General features: G+C 51.3%; 1 protein-coding gene and 1 long non-coding RNA gene across 2 annotated transcripts in view; one reads left to right on the top strand and one right to left on the bottom strand.

The window, feature by feature from the left end:
* Positions 1–3,334: 3,334 nt before the first annotated feature.
* LOC132246432 (uncharacterized) lies at positions 3,335–9,344 on the bottom strand. Its single transcript, XM_059719525.1, has 4 exons — positions 9,181–9,344; positions 8,746–8,892; positions 7,902–8,195; positions 3,335–5,791 (listed from the first exon to the last, which is right to left on the bottom strand). The coding sequence occupies exons 3-4, from the start codon at positions 8,185–8,187 to the stop codon at positions 5,310–5,312; spliced, it is 768 nt and encodes a 255-aa protein (XP_059575508.1). The 5' UTR covers positions 8,188–8,195; positions 8,746–8,892; positions 9,181–9,344; the 3' UTR covers positions 3,335–5,309.
* Positions 9,345–9,439: 95 nt separating this feature from the next.
* The window catches only part of LOC132246559 (uncharacterized), a 29,005-nt gene continuing 18,017 nt past the window's right edge, over positions 9,440–20,427 (top strand). The window contains exon 1 of the long non-coding RNA XR_009457931.1: positions 9,440–15,998. This is a non-coding gene — a long non-coding RNA (uncharacterized LOC132246559). The remainder of the gene's footprint in view (positions 15,999–20,427) is intronic.

Genomic DNA, 20,427 nt, shown 5'->3' with positions numbered 1-20,427 from the left:
ACCACTAGCACTTGGTGTCGGACTATAGTACATACTAGAAAAGAAATATTACCTTATCTCTTAATGATAAGGGATCCACCGCACCAAGAACAAAGCACAGTAGCCTGGCATTTAAAATCTCCTGAATATTCCCGCACTGCCATGCACATTACATATAACATTAACTGCACGCAACCACAAAGAAAGCGCAGGTCAGTCTGGACAGACTGGGCACAGCAAAACCAAGATAAAGAATGGGAAGAAACAGTAAAACCTGAATTCATGTCACTTTTGGGATTTGCCACTACACACGTGACCATTACAAAAAACATTACATAAAGAATGCAAAATTTCCTAACATTAACTGAACAAAATGAAAATATCAATAATTCTAATATGAGGAAAATACAAGCTAGATTACAGTTCATCACCTGTACACAATTTCATGAATCCAGCACCTTTGAACAACTTATTGTAACAAATTTAAAGAAGAAATTCACAGATGCTGGACATATACCTCATGTAGAATGTCATAGTCAAATAATTATGCTATTTAGTCACGAAAATCAGGGAAGTGTACAATGGCTCTGTTCAGTGAACCCACTAATGGGTTGGACAGTACATACCCGCATTGGGGGAAAACATACAGGACATTACCCACCGTGCGGTGTACCAAGCATAATTGCACGCAAGTAAATACCAGCCAAGTAAAATTAAATGATAAATGTTCTGAATTGGAAGCATGGAATCAAACCCATATTGTGCAATGTGCTGATTGCAAATGCAAAATCTACACTAAAACTGCTCAAGTAAACATATTAAACTATGATTATGCTTTTGATTTAACCCCCCAACATGAAGCAACCCAGTATTATGAAATAGCAGAAATGGGATATGATATTCCTCAACTCCAGCCCTGTAAGCAAGAGGGTGTGTTCTGGAGAGATACAGGGGAAATAATGGAAATAAAATAGAACATCCCTCAAGTCTCACCCTGTGAGCCTGGAGCTCAGTTATGGAGAGACACATTTGCAAGGAAGTGTGTGCGCATAATAGGGCCAAAAAATAATGATCTACACTCCAGTATGGAGGTAGTACTTTGGTCCAAAACAGGTAGGTATCCCATGGATCGCCACAGATCATTGGAGCACGACTGAGGAGAATAAGGTGCATTCCCAACTATCTGTGTGGGACATTGACTTGCAGGAATTAAATTTGACTCATATATCATTTAACTTGGAAACTGGACAATTAGTGATGTTGTCAAAGGACTATGGAGAACATTACTTACCTGAAATTACTCAACGCCAGCAAGATCCTCAATGCACCATCTGCTTTGGTGTTAGAAGGACTAGCCGCGATTGGAAATGCAGTGGGGAATGGTGTTAAATCTACTATACACGAAATAGGATCGATAGGACAACAACTATGGAACACCATAAAGATTGTATTTTCGGGAAAATGGGTGATATATGTTATAATAAGTATCATAGGATTGTTTGCGTTAATCATTTTAGGAAAATTAATGTTGTGTATGTTGTCATGGAATTACCGTAATAAGTTTGCAAGGCTTAGTAATGAAATATAATTGTAATCAAACTGCCTAATGGGCCTGGGGGGATGTCATATTGCATTAAATAGTTTGAATGTTTGTAATGGTTGCCCATTAGCCAGTTTCAGGAAGAAGACAAGATTTATCTTCTTATCTAGGCCATTGTTTTGGTCTACGTGCGGAAGGTCCTGACTTTGCTCAAAGTCTTCACTCTTGAATTTTATCTTTAGAGGCCTTTAATAAAGAGAACCTAAAAATGGCCCTTAAGCAAATATCCCAAATTCCGAGAGATCAAACCCTAGAGCCTTTTTAAAAAATTGGAAAGAAAAGGTCACTTGCAGTGGTATGGAAGTTCCCCAAAGTAATTAAAATGATGAACAAAAGAAACTGATTACCAAGCAAAAGAATCTCTTGAGTAAGATCCGAGCCCAAATTTGGGGTAGTGACAGGTTTGGGTAGGAGGGGCCCAGGACGGCAACTCACTCAATAAAAACTGTAACCTACTCTTCCAATTTGGAGGTGACTATACTTGCAGAACAACGAAGGAAGAATCGCAAGTGTAGGCCGGATCAGACTGATCACCTGAACCACCCTCTCCGTGAACACGAATCTCTTAGTTCATGCTGAAGCCGCGGAGCACCCGAAAGGGACTGAAGGAAGGGGACTTAGTCCTATCACTGCTGAGGCCAGCCCATTGAATCGTATTGCTGAGGCGAGCCCATTGAACCGTACTACTGAGGCCAACACATTAAATTGTACTACTGAGGAATTAAACCATATTTAGGTGTTTGGCTTCTCGGAATTCTAGGATTGTAAGTATATTATGAAAAATAATAGTATTGATTCAAATTTAACTTTGAGTTGTAATTGTAGTTGTTTTTGTAATCCTAATTCTTATAGCATTGTTTGGGAAGGAAGTGCATTCGGAGCACTGTTTCTGATATATGTAATTATTGTGTTCTTAATGTTTGTGGAGTTTCTTAAAGCTAAGCAGTGTTATATATGTAGCAAAGAATTTTAAAATAAAATTGTGTTGTATGAATTAAGTGTGTAATCATTGTGAAATCATGCAAGTAGCTAACTACTCACCCAGCCAGTGCATCAAACAAATCAGTAAATTGTGTGGGATTTTCTCTAGTCCATAACCCACTAGAGACACTCTGGCCTAGACCTTCCCTGAGTGCTGCTCTGATCCCTGTGATGCCCGTGTCTCTGCCTCTGTCCCAGCACCTCCCGTTACCTTGCACCCAGGCTCACATGCCAGACGCAGCCACTGCCCATGCCCCTCGTGGCACGCATGCATGGGCTGGCCACACTAATGTAGGGAAACAGGCAGGGGCACCTCTGCACACCCACAGCCATCTGGGCTGGTTTTAGGGGTAAGCAGCCAAGACCACCACCCGGGGACCCTGTAGGCTAAGTCTGTGCCAGTCCCAGAGTCCAGGGATGGTGGAGGGGAGAAGGCAGCAGAAATGTGGTGACTCTGTTTCAACACAGGCTCAAAGTCCATGTGTGGGGCACTGCGGTGGTGGGAGAAGTGGCTGCAGGAAGCACAGCTCTCCAGGGAAGGGGCCTGGGGTCACTGGTACGGGGTGAGGGTCACTCACCTGCGTGTCCTCAGACTCTTCTTATCTTGCAATCAAGAGCAGAGAGGTGAGGATTCACACAGCAGAGACACCGCAGCAGGACCCAGCACAGACACAGGCAAGGCCTGCTGTTCCCAGTGACCAAACCCCTGGGGCTTGCCGGAGCTGGGGCAAGGGGGAGTCCGGGCCGTTGTCCTTTCTGGGTGAGCTTTTGGTGTCACATTGCAGCTTACCAGGGGAGTCGGTGTCACCGTGGAGCCATCACTTCTCCATGCCCTGGCGTCTGGGGCCTCAGTTCTCAGCCCTCCCTTCCCGGCAGCCCAGACTTGCCCCTCTGCGTGTCTGGGTGCTTGTGTGTCTGACCGTTGTTATCTCCCAACTACACACACACAAGCCTGGGGCAGCTCCTGGGATTGCTAAGTGGGGTCTGCCCATGGGCTTGTCCCCACAGCACCCAACTTGGCACAGTCTCACCGCAGGTTAGGGCTGACAAAGCACCAGCTCCCCCTCGGCTTTGTCTGACCAGGCCCCTGACACTCATCCCCTGCTGGGCTTCACTCACTGGGACAGGAATTTTACACCACCCTGAATCTCCCTGTGATCCCACCTCTCGCATCCAAGATGGACTACAGATATCTCAGCAATTCTCCCACTGCTGGGTCCAAGGACTGGCATTCAGGCCTGGCACAGAAGTAAATGGTACCACTGATGTAGCCGACCTGTGCATGGTCTCTATGGACTGAGATACGGGGCCACGGGTCCTCCTGGCCATGCAGGGGGTATTGCCTGGAAAACTGGAGTATTGCTATGGAAAACAACAGAACGAGAGGAGTCTCGGCTGTGAGGTAACGATGCAGGAGCTGTGGGGCAACAGGGCCCTCAGGAGTCCAGGTCTTAGCGGACATTATCTGGTCTCCCAGCGGGGTGGGGCAGGCACCTGCCCTGGGGAGCTTCAACAGGAGACTGGACGCACACCTTGCTGGGTTATTTGATCCCCGCAGCCTTTCCTGCCCAGAGCAGGGGGCTGGACCCGATGATCTCACCAGGGCTCTTCCAGCCCTAAACGGCTGTGCATCCGTGTGTGCGTGTGTGAGAGAGAGAGAGAAAGGGAGACAGAGAGAGAGTTGGAGGGGGGATAGAAGAGATGTATGGGTGTCAGACACACACTGGGGGTGCATGAGAGAGACTTGGTTTGTGTGCGTGTGCGTCTCAGGGAACTGGTCGGTGTGTCTGTGTGTGTTGGTTGCAGAGCTGACCTGTGTTCAGTGTTTGCACAGAAATGTGTTTCTGTTGCACATGGACCAGGAAACAAGCACCTGGTTTTGTGGGTTTTTGAGAGTACCGCAGAAACTGCACACACGTTCAGTGTCCTGTGAGTCGAGTGGCTCGACGTTCATACATGCAACAAAAGCATGTAGAGGACGCACGCACAGCCCCCGAGGCCTTTGGCTCTTCTGGGAGGGGAGAGGCCTGGGGATGAGAGGATGCGGCTGGGAGCCCGGACCCCTGGGTTTTGTGCAGGGAGGCACTGGGGGGAGAGCAGGGGGGCTGGGTGGCCGGATGCCTGGGTTCTCTTGGGGGCGCTGGGTGCGGGAGAGAGCAGGCAGGTTGGGGTCTCGGGTGCCTGGGTTCTCTATAGGGGAGGGGGCTGGGGGCCGGGATGCCTGGGTTCGCTGGCAGGGAACAGGGAGGGGGCTGGGGGGTGAGAGCAGAGGCCCAGCTCAACCCTCAGGCACCCACGGAGCATGGGTCTGGTGCTGGGTCCACCACAAAATAAGGGCAATGTTTTCCCTTGGGGCTGGCCCCCCTTCCCTTCCCCTCTGTATTTTCATCAGTGCCAGGCAGGATAGTGGTCTGATCGCTCTGCCCAGCTGTGCCTCTTGAGCGCTGGGGCTTGCACGCATCCTCCCGTTTCTTTGTTCATAAAACAAATAACTCAGAAGAAACTTTTCTTTTAAATAGTTCTAAACTATTGCTTATGAGTTGCATGCCAGCCCTAGTATCTCTATCTCCCAATACCCTCCCAGTATCTCCCTCTGCCCTCAGGATCTCCCATTATGTCCCAGTGCCATCCTCCTGTGTCCCAGTGCCCTCATAGCATGTCTATGATATGTCAAGGCATGTCCTTGGTGTGTGGGGGCATGTTCTGCCACCTCTGCAATCCCCTGTGCTCACACAACCCTTACATCTCCTCATGCTCTGACACCTGAAGAAGCTGCCCCGGGGCCGTGGCATGACATTGCATGTCTATGGCATGTTAGAATGTGCCTGTAAGGTGTCAGAGTGTGTCTGTGGCATGTCCTTTGCATGTCGGGACATGTCTCTGGCGTGTTGGAGTGTGTCAGAGCTCCAGCCTCTGCTCCCAGATGCAGGACAGCTTGCCCAGCTTGAGGTGGTCGTAGTCCATGCAGCTGGGGGCCAGCTGGCCGTCCTTCCTGTCTGAGTAGCTCGTTCCCTCGTGCAGCTTCCCCATCATCACTCAGGGGCAGGAGACCTCCAAGACCCCCGGCCCCCGGCTCCACTACCCGCCCCCTTGCCCTGCCCCTGAGTGCTGTAGAGGATGTGGGCAGAGAGCTTGACCTTGACCTTCTGTGCAGTGGTGCTGAACTGCGTGGCCTGGCGCTCCACGCCTGCTTGTTCACCGTCTCCTTCAACAGCTCCAGGATAGCGTTGCCTGCACGGGGTCACTGGGGTAAGTGCAGGGCTGAGGGGGCAGACCCCCTCTTAGCAACCCCAACCAGGCCAGGCACCCCCAGAGCCCCCCTTGCAAACCCCCCAACCCTAAGGGGCCCACGCACAATGAGGACGCCCCAAAGTTCCCTGCCCCGCCGCCTGCACAAGCCCTGCCCCCAGGCTCCGCCCATCCCACCAATCCCCTTCCTGGCCCAGCCCACAGCCAGGGTTTGCCTGTGGGGCAGTCCTCCTCAGGCTGGTGCCCGTGCCCTCCGCTGGAGCTTCAGTCCCTTCTTTTGGCAGTGGCTGGCAGGCAGGAAGCCATGCTCTAGCGCCCCCCGGCTCTAGCGCCCCCCGGCACCACTGGGGGGATGTGGCTGCCTTTCCTGAAAAAAACTGAATGCCTGTTCACTTGCTTCTCAGTTCAGTTCATGCAGCTTCGACTGACAGGTGAGCACTGACTGCGTTGTTTCATCCTCAGGCTCTTTGGCTGTCTGTGCTTAGCTCAGCAACCACTCAGCTAGCAGCACGCAGAACTGCTGCTCAGAGCACAGGACCCACACACCCAGCCCGCCAAACAAGCTCTCAGCAAGCCCAACACAGGCAGGCCTTGGTCCCTCTCCTTCCCATCATGTGCATGTGCACATTGCCTCCGATGTGGCTTCCCCGTCACACTAGTCCCTCCCTGCCTGTGCATCCCCAGTGCAGAGCTGGCTGTACGTGGGCTCCTCCATGGATGTGACCTAGGTCAACACCATGGCCTGTGAGCAGTACAGCAGCTGCCACGGCTGCATCCTGAGTTGTGACCCAGCCTGCGCCTGAAGCAGTGAGCTGGATGCCTGCGTTGTGCACTGGAGACAGAGCGGGTGAGTCCCTCCCCTCCTGCCCCATGGCTCTACCCACGGTGTGTCCTCTTGGCCATCTGAAGAGGTCTCCACGGCCCTCCAGATGCCCAGGACTGCCCCTGCCACAGTCCTCTGGCCCACTAAGTAGTGGTTCCTGGGTATCGCCTCTGTCGCTGACCTGCTGGACCTGACATTGTGGCTCCTGCCCCTTTTTCTCTGCTATTTGCTGTGTAGCTGGTGCCCAGTGCCCAGAACCAGGTGCTGGCCCAGTGCACACTCCCTGCTCCCTCCCCCAGGTCCTCCAGGCCCTGCCCAGACCAGGGGATGAGCGGGCCGTGGGCATCTGAGCCTGAGGCTGGTGCAGCCACGGGACTCCGGTCATCTCTGCCTCTCTCCCATGTCGGGTTACTGCAGGACATCATATCTGCCAACATCTCAGGGCTGAGCCCAAAGGAGATGGAAGGTGGGTGCCTGGAGGGTGATGGTGGCAGGGGAACCCCGGATCTGGGCAGGGAGAGGGAGAGGCCAAACACTCCTCAGCAATGTGGATGCTGCACAAGCTGCAGGCTGGGGAGCTGTGAGCCACAGCAGGCAGAGGCTGTGCAGCGTGTGCGTCTCTGGGTGAGCAACAAGCAACCTCAGGACCATGCATGGGACTGTGCTCCTGAGCCTGGCCGGGGTCTGCGCCCTCCAGATGTGTTGAGAAGTGGTGATTGTATTAGCTGAAGTTGGCCTGGTCCTGCCCCTCACCCAGAGCTCACACCAAGGAGCTCCGTGGCCCCACACCAGCCAGAGCTGCTAGCTCCATGCGAGCGAGGGTGAGACCTGTCCCCAGCCCCAGCTGCTGCCACCCCCGGGTCATGTGGGCCTGGCAGCCCAGAGCAGCTGGAGAATCCACTGTCCTCCCAGGTCCCAGGCACAGCAGTGATGAGCCCTTCCTGCTCCCCTGCACCAAGGCCTGGGCACAGCCTGGCTCCAAGGGCTTTTCCTAGCACTTACTGTGGCAGTAAACACCTGCAATGACCCACACAACACCAGTAATGATGCCCACAGTCAGCACTGGGTTGGACTCTGGAAGAGGGAAGGGGTCTGTGAGTGAGGCAAACCCCAGACTTGTTCCCAACGCTGTATGGGCCCAGTGCCCCCTCCCCATCAGTACCCCTGCATCTTCTGACCCCCCAATTCCTCCCCGCTCAGTAGGGTCAGTCAGCTCCTCCCCTCCTGAGCACCACGTTCCTTCTCCCTCCCCGTGTGGGGGTCACTCACCTGTCTGGCCCTTGTCCCAGGCCACTCTCAGAGCTGCCCCCAGGCTCTCATGCCTCACGCTGTAGGCGTAGTTGTGGTTGCTGCTCGGGTCAATCTCGATGGTGGCCCAGGTCTGGTAGGTCTCATCTCTGCTGGGAAGGACCCCTGCATGGCTCGTCTCCTGGGGCTGCACCTCCCCATTTTTCAGCCAGACAGCAGCCACGTCCTTGGGGCAGAAGCCATGGACCTGGCAGGCTAGGGTGGTGCGTCCGCCCCAGGATGATGGCTTGTTGCTCACCTGTGCCATGGGACGCTCTGGGAGGGAGGAGACACCTGCTAGAGTGACTGTCCTGTTGGGCCCTCAGCACCCCTGCCAGGAGCCCGGGCTGGGCCCTGCACCGGGCCACACAAACTGGCTCCAGCGCCCATTTGAGGCAGGAGCAGGCAGTGCTGGGGAAGGAGCGCGGGGGACGGGAGACACGGATGCGCTGGGCTCAGGGCTGCAGGAACAGGGTTCGACACAGCTGATCTCTGGTTCTCAGACACGTGGCCAGGGCACGGACACCACGTGGGCTCTGCCCAGCTGGGAGGCCTGACCAGGGCAGGGACAGAGGCACCGTGTCCTACAGCTGTGCTGGAGTCTCACCCAGCAGCAAGACCAAGAAGCAGTGGTCGCCATCCTGGACACAGGGCGATGGGGCAGGCATTCCCTGGGGTGAGGGGGTGCCCAGTCAGTGCTGCCCTGGGCGGTGACACTGGGACTCACTGCTCTGCAGTGCTGCCTCCCCGTGCTGCAGGTACTGCCGCAGCCACTCGATGCAGGTCTCCTGCAGGTAGGCTCCTGCATGCTAAAGAATGGCCTTACCCTCCTTCCACCTGCGCTGGGTGACCTGGGTCTGCGTTGTTGTGTGGGATTTGCCCCCCTTGGGCCACAGCCTTGAGTGGCTGATGGCTGAAGGCTCCCGGTTACCTCCCAGATGCAGTTGGCTGGGGGTCCTGAGCTCATCCACACCTCGGGGGCAGCAGTGGGAGGTTCACAGAGGCATGAGACCCCCCCATCCACTTCCCTCAGGGAGTCACTAGCTGGAGCTGGGGGGCAGCAGGGGCTTGGGGGGGGGCAGTCTCTGCCTCACCACCCCTCCCCTTGCACCCCTCCTGCCCAATGCACGTGTCCTTTGCCCCCCCCCCCCCCCGGCCTCCTGTCCATGGATACATGGTTCTGCATGCATGTGCTCCCCTCTGCTCTGAGAGCCACCTCTCCCACGCCCATGTCTGCTGCCTCCCATCACATGCACACTACCATGATGGGGAGAAAAGCGGGGCAGCTGGGTGCTGGGGGAGAAGGGGGCGCAGCTGCAAGCCTGGAGGGAGACGCAGGTGCGACCCGGTGCCCAGGGCGGGGGCAGACAGGACACGAAGGGGTTCAACAGTCTCTCCGCCCCGCCCGCCCTCAGCCCGCCCACCTGCGCCGCGGCCAATGGAGAGCTTGCGCGTCACAACAGCGGGGGGGGGGTGGAGTAGGGGGTTCGCGCTTGCGCAGCGCAGCGCAGCATGGGCGGTGGGAGGCGGCAGTCACGTGCCGGCGCCCAGGCCCTGTTCCCCCCCGACCCCCGCCGCTGCCGGTAGGGCCGGGACTGCGTCCGTTGCCCCGGAAACGCGGCAGGAGCGACGGGGGAGGGGGTGTCGCGGGCACGCGCGCTCGGCAGCAGCAGGCGGCGGAGGAGGAGGAGGAGGAGGAGGAGGGCGGAGGAAGCGTGTCCAGGCCGGCTCAGGCCCGCTTCGACACCCTGCGACACCGACATGAGCGCTGGGGCAGCGCCGGCCCGGCCCCGCCCCGATGGAGGCCGGGTCTCTGCACAGCCGCAGGAGCCGGAGGGGCAGGAGCAGCGCGTTGTGGCCGGTCCGCACTGCAGAGCCGCCCCCCCGCGCAGACACGCGGCCCGGCTGCGCTAGAGTCCGGCACCCGGGACTGGCCTCGTGAGACAGGGTCGTCCTCGGCTGCGGGGGGGGTTGCCCACGGGTGTTTGTACGAGGGGGGGGTGTGGCTATCCACATATACACTTGTACACGTATGTTTATGTGTGCATGTCGGTATACATACGTGGAAAGAGTGCGTGTGGCAGTGCACATACACTTCTGCCTGTGCACACACCTGCATGCACACACACAAACACGTGCATGCTATGCAAATGCACCCCATGCACTGCACTGTGTGTATACACCTACACATATGCGTGTACGTACACACATGTACATGCGTGTATGTGGCTGCATGGGCTCACATACCGAGTGCGTGAGTGCGAGTCGAGCACTGGGTGGATTTGAGCACTCGATCCCCAGAGCGGTGGGTGCGGGGGACAGCGTTTGGTGGAGTCGCCCTTTCCAATGAGATCCGTTTTAGCCCAGGGAGGTGAATCCGGGCGACCCCTTTCACTGGAAGCTCGTGGGCACGTGCAGCCGTTGCTGGTGCTGTTCTTGTTTCCCCTGGCCCGTGCTGCCTGCCCTGCTGGACGGGCCCAGGTGTATGAGTTAAGGTTGGTTCAACACTTCGGTTTCTGCAGTAACCTTAGGAATGGTGTTGGTTGTGGTTTGTACCACGTAGACTCGCTGAATCAGAGATGCGTCAGCTCTTGTAAGCATCTGGCAAAAATAATTTTTTTTTCCTGCAACATCCCAAATAAAGAGACCTTACAAGATTGTCTGGGTACATGAAATAAGCCTCAGCTGGGCTCCTTTGTGATATTAGCTCTATGAGGCATGTAAACACCTGCATGTGATTCACAAGACAAACCTCGAGGTTTCAGGTAGGAAGCCATAGCATCAGAAGCCGTTCGTATCTGCTGTGGTCTAAGCTTTCTGCAAGAGGTAGGGGTGGGAGTCGGTCTACTATTTTTCATAATGAAAAAATGAGTGAAATTAATTTTTGAAATGCAGATGCCACAAAATTCAGGCAAGTTACAGAAGGGCACCTGGAGATGAAAAAGGCTGAGAAACCACTGTACTAGGTACAGGAAGCCACGATGATCGCTTTCTCTACAGCATCTTAAATAGCAACTGGATATATTTTTCATGCCTGTTAATGGGGACTGATTTCAGAAATGCTCCAGTGAAGACATTAAGTAGGACTGGAATTGTCTCCTTGTTTCTCCAGCACTCGACGCTCCTCACCTCCCTCTCCAGCGCTCGGCGCTGTCTTCCCCCGGGCACTGACGTTCCTGGTTATGCCTCTGGCTTTGCTTACACAAAAAATGGAACCAGTTTAACTCTGGTTTACTCAATCTGGTCAATTTAAGTAGTGCACACCAATTCACAGGTGGTTTTCTTGGTGTAGCTTGTGTTGATAACTTTTTAAAACCAATTTTAATTAAATAGGCACAATATCTGGCTAGGTGAGGCCTGAAACATCATTTCGCACACCCGTTGCATAGTCATGCATGCGCATAGGAAAAGAAAGGAGAAAGTGCTTGATGAAGTTACGGAACCACTTTGATTCCAGTTAATTTACTACATGTCTGCTCCCTGACACAGGAAGTTGCTTGGCTTACCTTTCTAGTAGGATCTATTCATTTAGCAATAGCAGTTATAATTATGCTTTAAAAATACTTACAGTGAAATCTGATTTCACATGCTCCTGCATTTCGGGGGGAGGGGAAAAATCTTGACTAGAAACTCTCACTTCTTGAATGAAACTTTCCATGCTTCAAAGCTCTCAAAGCTAAACAGAATTATTGAAAATTAGGGTTGGAAGGGCCCTCAGGAGGTCACCTAGTCTAATGCCCTGCTTGAAGCAGGACTACCCCCAACTATATCACCCCACCAAGGCTTTTAAAATTTCCAAGTGAACATAAGTAATAGGTTTAGATGCCAAAAATAAGTCCAGTAATGCAGTTATTTTAGTACTGCAGTGTATATGAATCATTGTGTTCCTGTTAACTTGAACATGTAGGAAGAATTATATTTGTCAATCTTCTTTTGTTAAATAGAAACCAAAAGACTTATCTAGGCAGAATTGTGGTGGGGGATATTTATTCCAGTTTTTGCTATAATTTTAAATCTTCCAATTTGAATGTTGTATCACTGGGATTTTTACCTTTAAATGGGTAAAGTAGTGTCATGAAATACTGTATGATTCACACCCAAAGAGAAGGTACAATGTATTTTAAGGTTGGGAAATTATATTAGAGCAAGTAGAAGCAAAAGTGTCTAGCCAAACCAATAATTACCTTTCCATTAATACTAGATTCTGTTTCTCACCTGTCTAAACTCTTTCCTCTGGTGAGATAGTATCATCTTTTTACATTAATCTTAGGATTTAGTGTGGGATAGTTTTAAAATTGCTCTTCTGTGTAAAGTTAAGACTAACAGTCCTGATTTCCTCAATGCTGAAAAAAGCCCCTCTTTTTCCTGATTTACATACTTAGAAACATGTTTCTGTTTTAACAATGATTGATGGAGGTTGGGTTTTTTGCTTTTGTTTTGGCGAGTCTCTGCTTTTACATTGCTATGTGGTATCATAACTGATAGGTGATTTCCCTTGTGGAGTGGGGGGTGGGGTTCCAAAGAGGAAATCATCCACTATGAATGCTTTGGGCTTGATTCAGTACTCTGTAAAGTCAATGAAAAGACTCCCATTCATCTCAGTGTCAATTGGATTGGATCCTTAAAATGGCTTTTCTTGGGGAAACAAGAAAGATTAAAAATAGATTTAAAACAAAAAACAAGACGGATTAAAAATAGAATGAAAAATTTTGACTTTTAAGCTGCTAGTTCAGGTCTAGTAAAGGCTGGTAGGGAATAAAAGTCGTAACTGTTTGGGAACCTTTGGGCCTTTTTGAAGATAGGCTAGTATGATTTGTGGTGGAAAAGCATCAAACCCTACTTTCCAGCTTTTCTTGTGCTGTTTTCAAGGTTGCTTTGAAGACTGTTTGTTGGCTCTGTTAATATCTTTGGAAATGGTGATTTGTATTGGACATGGAACTTTTGTAACTCTTGGAAAGGATTTCTAAATGTATTGTCTACAGAACTAACCATGGGTATTTTTAGAGTCCAAAATGTGAACTAATTCACTAATTGAGAAATTAACTTTTTTTTCTTCTTCTTTCAGTGCTACAACGTGTTGTGAAGCATTTACAGCTGCTCCACTTGTGCATATTTTCAAACAGGCAGGATCTTTTGAAAACGATACCTAATGTTATATTATTAAAATGGCTATCCATACAAGGCTGAGTGTAAAAATGAAAATGCTGACAGGTATTTTTTTAATCTTTTGAAATTTTAACTAACATTTCATTGATATTTATGTTTTATTAATTATCTCTCTGAGCAAATATAAATTGCTGTATTATGCATCTACTAGACAAGGGTTGCTCAATTTCCAGGCCCTGGGCCAAATGCAGCCCCATGGAGCCATCGCATCTGGCTTGTGGGGCTCCCCATGGGTCTGGGGAATTGGCAGCAAGCGAGTGGTGGCCATGAACACAGCCTCCCCCCCACTTTCCCCTGCCAAATCCCCAAGCCCCAGTACCTGCATGGCTGGTCTGAGCCAAGCTATGCCTCTTTCCCCCGTGGGCCTGGGCCACGTTCCCCCACTTCGGGATCAGGGTTGGACCGTGTCCCCTTCCTTTCCTGCAGGGCCAGGTTGGGCCAGGCCACGCACTCTTTCCCTCCCTACAAGGTCACCTGGCTAGCCTTCTTTCCCTCTTCACAAGGATGGGTCAAGCTCCTTTCCCCATCAGGGCTGTGTTGAAGCCAGTTTGTCCCCCACCTGGCCAGATGGTGCCCACTCATGTGCCAGAGCAGGAACACCTGGATCCAGCCCACGAATGTACTGGCCACTGACAGTCTGGCCTGCCGTGTGAAACTGTTGGGGCTGCACTGCACTATCGGTGGTCCATTAAACCAATTTTAAATAAACAAGTCATGGAATCACAGATTATGCGATCATAATTTTATCACTACTTTATATTTTCCTTTCAAAGGAAAAAATAGAAGTACTCTGTGACAGGCTCACAGCCACAGGGGCTGCCATGACACCCCTAGCGGCCTTGCTGCTCCTGCCTGGCTCCAGCCCTAATGTCACTCTCTCTTCATTGTTCACCAGCCGTGCCTTGCTCTTAATATTACAGGTTGATTCAAGGAGGCTGCTAGCAGGCCTTAGAGTGAGCCCGAATTCAGTAAGTTTCCACTGGGTCTGAGGCCCCGTTGGCCTCTATCCAGACATCCAACTTTGGTAGGTTCCTCTCGGCCTGACTGCAGGTGCCCTACAGGGACCTAGCCTTCAGGGCAAACTGAGTGGTTCCTTTTCCTCCCCTACTCCACGCCCTAAGCCTCAGAGATGTTCTCCCTTTGATTTTCCTTCTTATACACTCTGGCCCCTTGAGCGCTCAGACCCCTCCCCCGCCCAGCCCTGGACACAGGTGGCTCTGGGCCTCTTGGACCTCGTGATCTGGGTCTCAGCCTTTTTTCAGTTCTGGGACCCCTCCCTGGGTCCCACCCTCAGTGTGAGGGCTCCTGGGATACTGGCTCTCTAAGCAAGCCTTGAGTCTGCACCCCCAGGGTTCAAGGCTAAACATAAATAAATAAGTAACATCACCGCCGTCTGGCAGACACCTCAATCTTTAGAGGTGTAACATAAAGACCACTTGCCTGTAAACCCAGTCTTCCTCAGTCCAAGAAACTTGCCTCTGTTTCCAGACCTGTAGAGTTGTTCAGCCAAAATCCACTTCCCTTCAGGGACCCTGGAGCCAGGAGTTCTGCACTGTGCAGTAGCTGGGGAGAATCGAACAGACTGGTGCAGACTCTGGGCTCATGTAGCTCCAGCCTGAGCCCTCTTCCAGCCAGGTGAGTCCCTCATTAGCTCCCCCCTGCCCCCTAAAAGCAGCCTCTCAGGCTGCTTGCTCTCCTAAAGGATCAGGCACATCCCAGTGCCCTGCTACATATTCTGTATACTAGATAACCATGATAGTTGATTACTGTGTTAATTATTTGTATGTCCTTCGATGAGGAGAGGTGACAATCCTGACTAAAGTTCTGTTGTAGCAGATGCTGTACAAACGCAAATAAAGACTTAAGGTGCGTGTAAATGAAATGAAAATTCCCGTTTGTGTCGACGCAACTGCATTTGTCACTGTGGCCTGTTTGTTAGTTCTTATCCTGAAAAGATATAGTCTGAAAAAGCTCCATTTGTATTCAAAGGCCAAGTCTCTGTGTGCATAGTTTTCAACAAATGAGCTGTTAAACTCAGTAAGACTATTAATGCATGAGGCTAAATATATGCATAATCATTTGCAGAAGTGGGGTGTGAAACTGTAGTTTTATAAATACACAGCAAAGCTAAGGCAGGTCTTACCTTTAAAGCAGCTAATCAATCTAGTATTATGACTTCATTTGCTTAGCTAGAGTAAACCAAACAAAGGAAATGAGACTTAATAGATACAGCGTGGGATATTGGAGTTTTTACAGGTTAGTTTTATTTTGGTACTGTTTGTAGGCCACATTAGCCCACTGATTGCACTGGTTGTTGTGCAAACACACATGAGCTTCATGCTGATAAATTACCATTTTAAGCCTTGGGACCGTTCTCTCTCTCTTGGTTGGAGGATTTGGACCAAAAAGGAAAAACACAGGGAGGGGGGGACTTTGTGATTGAACAGAAGTGATTGAACAGAACAAAATCTGAAAAACGATTCTGTAAGAATATCTTCTTTTACCACCTGTCATGATGGCAAGAGGTCAGTTTGGCTTTTAAATTCAGAAGCAGTGTGTAGGTCTGGGATGAAAAAAACCACCCCATTTCTTCCACCTGTTCCCTTATATACTAAGCAAATTTGATTTAGAGAAAGAAGGGTTTTGTTTTTACTAAAACTGCATTTAACCTTGACCTGGCAATCGCATAGCATCATAGCTCTTAACTTATTTGGATATTTGATTACTGTAACTTAAAAAAAAATTAAACATGTAGGAATTAAGAACTGTAAAGTAATAGGTAGCGTGTTATTTTATCATCTCAGGTTCAAGCAGGACAGTTTCAGGAAAGTATGACTTGAGAGAGGCAGCCAGGCAGACAATCCAAATGCTTCAGTTGGCAGGATGAAGTGATATGCTAATGTAAGAGAAAAGGTGGGTGTACAATGGCAAGGAAATAAATACCCATTAAAGAGATGGGAGGTCTAGGACAGTGGTTCTCAACTTTTTTTGTACCAGGACCTATTTATGAAGATTAGTGACCAGTCCCGACCTGCCTTCCCCCAGCCCTGCTAAAGGGAGCCCCCAGCTGCCCCTGTGCCATCCGGGCCGAAGTCCCGCAGTTTGTGCGGATTTCAGCGGAGAGAGTCCAGCCCCAGCACAGGCTGGAGGGAGGAGGGGAGGCCTGTGGCGGCCCCCCCTGCCCTGGTCTGGGGCTGCCGTGCCTCACCAGGCAGCCTGGTCACGGTCCCTCCAGCGCGTCCCCCAGCAGCGTCTCCCAGTTGCTCTGCCCATACAAGTATGAGCACCAGCCCAAGTGCCACCAGCCCACCTATGCAGCTCCCCCCGATGCCTCCTTCTCTTGCTGAAGGGGCAGGCGCCTACCCCTCCCGTCCCCCCTGCCCTGATACAGCCTTGGCGCCCGGCTATCTTCCCCCATATCTGGCAGGTGCCCATCCCCCCTGCGCGCGCACGCACGCACACGCACAGACACACACAGTCCCCAAGTCCCGGACCTCCAACCCCCACTGATCATACACTTCCCTGCATCCAGCCATTGGTGCTACTCCCAGGACCCTGCCTGGGTGCATGCAGGCCCTGGGGATGTGTGTGCAGAGACATGTGTGCCTGCTGCCTCCAGTCACCCAAGCAGTGACTTGCAGGCAGGCTGGAATGAAGGTTATGTGTCTGGGGAATGACAAGCTAGATGTGTGTGGAATGAAGGGCTAGCTCGGAAGAAGATGACGTTGGGAGAGATTGGGAGTGGAGGGGAAGAGGTGGATTCTTTGCTAGTGAGCTTCCCTGGGAGTCAGGCAGCGTGGGATAGCTAGAATCTTCCTGCGAGCCCTGCTGTAAGTGCTCGGATTCAATGCTTGCAAGCATAATAAATATTGTTATAGCGTTTTGATGATAGTGTTAGAGCACGGGTGCTCAACCTCCGGTCCTTGGGCCAATTGCAGCCTGTGGAGCTACGATACCTGCCCCATTGGGCTCCCCACAGTTGGGATATTTGGCGGTTTCTCACCTGTCTAAACTCTTTCCTTCGGTGAGGCACCCCCTCCCCCCCCATTGCCGATGGATTGGGTTCTTGTCATGCCTGTACCTTTCCTCCCTCCATGGGCTTCGATTGGGGCTGGCCAAAAATCCCTTTTCATGCTGGATCAGGACGGGGCTGCGCCCTACCCCCCTCTGGACAGCTGGATGGGACCCTGTCATAAACTCCTTGGGCCCCAGATTGGAACCACTGACTGCGTACTGCTTGCACATGGATTGGGCACTGTCCATCCGTCTCACCAGACAAAAAGGTTGAGCACTCTTTGTTAAGAGTGGTGTTTTAGCTGTGATGATCCAGGAAGTATGCAAAAGGCAAGGATTTTTTGGGTGTGGTGACTTTTATTGGACCAACTGCACGGTTGGAATTAAATTTCTCTTCAATGTCTTCATCAGCGACTTGGACGAGGGAGCGAAGTGTACTCTGTCCAACTTTGTGGATGACACAAAACTGTGGGGAGAAGTGGACATGACGGAGGGCAGGGAACAACTACAAGCAGACCTGGACAGGTTGGACAAATGGGCAGAAAACAACAGAATGCAGTTCAACAAGGAGAAATGCAAAGGGCTGCACCTAGGGAGGAAAAATGTCCAGCATACCTACTGCCTAGGGAATGACCTGCTGGGTGGCACGGAAGCGGAAAGGGATCTCGGAGTCCTAGTAGAGTCCAAGATGAACATGAGTCGGCAGTGTGACGGAGCCATCAGAAAATCTAATGGCACTTTATCGTGCATCAGGAGATGCATGACGAACAAATCCAAGGAGGTGATACTTCCCCTCTATTGGGCGCTGGTCAGACTGCAGTTGGAGTACAGTTGGAGTGCAGTTTTGGGCGCCACGCTTCAAGAGGGATGTGGATAACCTGGAGAGGGTCCAGAGAAGGGCCACTCATATGGTTAAGGGCTTGCAGGCTAAGCCCTACAAGGAGAGACTAGAGAACCTGGACCTTTTTAGCCTCCGCAAGAGAAGGTTGAGAGGCGACCTTGTGGCTGCCTTTAAGTTCATCATGGGGGCACAGAAAGGAATTGGTGAGGTTTTATTCACTAAGGCGCCCCCGGGGGTTACAAGAAATAACGGCCACAAGCTAGCAGAGAGCAGATTTAGATTGGACATTAGGAAGAACTTCTTCACAGTTCGAGTGGCCGAGGTCTGGAACGGGCTCCCAAGGGAGGTGGTGCTCTCCCCTACCCTGGGGGTCTTCAAGAGGAGGTTGGATAGGCATCTAGCTGGGGTCATCTAAACACAGCACTCTTTCCTGCCTATGCAGGGGGTCGGACTCGATGATCTATTGAGGTCCCTTCTGACCCTAGCATCTATGAATCTATAAGTTAGATAAGCTTTCAAACACAAGATTCATAAATAAATAGATTCATAGATGCTAGGGTTGGAACGGACCTCAACAGACCATTGAGTCTGACTCTCTGTCTAGGCAGGAAAGAGTGCTGGGGTCAGATGACCCCAGCCAGATGCCTATCCAGCCTTCTCTTAAAGACTCCTAAGGTAGGGGAGAGCACCACCTCCCCTGGAAGCCCATTCCAAATTTTGGCCACCGTTACTGTGAAGACATTTTTTCTGATATCTAGCCTAAATCTGCTCTATGTCAGTTTGTGACCATTGTTCCTTGTTACCCCAAGAGGCGTCCTGGTGAACAGAGCATCTCCGGTTCCTTGCTGCGCCCCCCTAATGAATTTGTAGCTGGCCACAAGATCACCTCTCAGCCTTCTCTTGTGGAGGCTGAAGAGGTCCAGGTCCCTTAGTCTCTCCTCATAGGGCTTATCCTGTAAACCCTGAACCGTACAAGTGGCTCTCCTCTGGACCCTCTTGAAGCTGTCCACATCCTTCTTAAAGTAAGCCGCCCAAAACTGGACGCCATACACCAACTGCAGTCTGACCAGTACCGCATAGAGGGGAAGTGTCACCTCCTTGGTTCTAGTTGTCATGCATCTGCTGATGCACGATAAAGTGCAGTTAGCTTTGCTGATGATTTCGTCACACTGACGACTCATATTCATCTTGGAGTCCACTAGGACTCCGAGATCCCTTTCCGCTTCTGTGCTGCTGACAGGGTCATTTCCTAGCCAGTAGGTGCGCTGGATATTTTTACGTCCTAGGTGCAGTACTCTGCACTTGTCCTTGTTGTACTGCGTCCTGTTGTGTTCAGCCCACTTTTCCAACCTGTCTGGGTCTGCCTGCAGTCATTCCCTACCTTCCAGAGTGTTTACTTCACCCCACAATTTAGTATCATCTGCAAACTTGCACAGAGGACACTTCACGCCCACATCCAAGTCACTGATGAAGACACTGAAGAGTACAGGTCTGAGGACTGAGCCCGGTGGGACCCCACTACCCAGATGCTTCCAGGTCGATACTGACCCATCAGCTACCACTCTCTGGGTGTGACCTGCAAGCCAATTTGCCACCCACCGGACCGTGTAAACATCTAAGTCACAGCCTCTTAATTTATTTAAGAGAATGGGATGAGATACCGTATCGAAGGTCTTCCTAAAATCCAAAAAAACAATATCCACCTCTACTTCTGCATCACCATTTTGTGACCTGGTTATAAAATGAAACCAGATTAGTCAGGCATGATCCACCTGCTATGGATCAATGCTGGTTGCCCTGCTGCAGTATTTTTCCCGCTGGACTCCCACAAATATGATCCTTAATAATCTTTTCACAGACTTTTCCAAGGGTGGAGGTGAGGCTGACTGGCCTATAATGACTTGGATCCTCTTTCCTCCCCTTCTTGAAAATGAGGACCACATTGGCCCTTTTCCAGTCCTCTGGGACCTGACCCGAATGCCACGAGTGCTCAAACAGCCGTGCCAGTGGTTCTGCTATGACACCGGCAAATGCCTTTAGTACTCGCGGGTGCAGCGCATCTGGGCCTGCTAACTTAAACACATCCAGTCCATCCAAGTGACTCTGCACCACGTCAGCGTTGACAGTTGGTAGGCTGGTATCCCTCTGATCCCATCTAAGAACCTGTTAGGAGACTGATCTTGACCCTTGTTCAAGGACACTGAGGCAAAAAACTCATTGAATAGCTCAGCCTTGTCCCCCCTGTCTGTCACTAATCGGTCCTGTTTCTTCAGTAGGGGTCCTGTGCTGCCCTGCGCCTTCCTTTTACTCCCTACATACCTGACAATAGACTTCTTGTTGTCTTTAATTTGTGTTGCCAGCCTCAGCTCTGTAGTTGCTTTGGCCTTTCTAACTGCCTCCCTGCAAGTGCGGGCCAAGTAGATACACTCCTCCTTGGTAGCTTCCTCCTGCTTTCACCACCTATATGCCTTCTTTTTTATTTTTTTT

This window comes from Alligator mississippiensis, chromosome 16 (genome assembly GCF_030867095.1).
Source record: "Alligator mississippiensis isolate rAllMis1 chromosome 16, rAllMis1, whole genome shotgun sequence".
Taxonomy (NCBI): Eukaryota; Metazoa; Chordata; order Crocodylia; family Alligatoridae; genus Alligator; species Alligator mississippiensis.
This window is presented reverse-complemented; position numbering and strand designations above follow the sequence as displayed.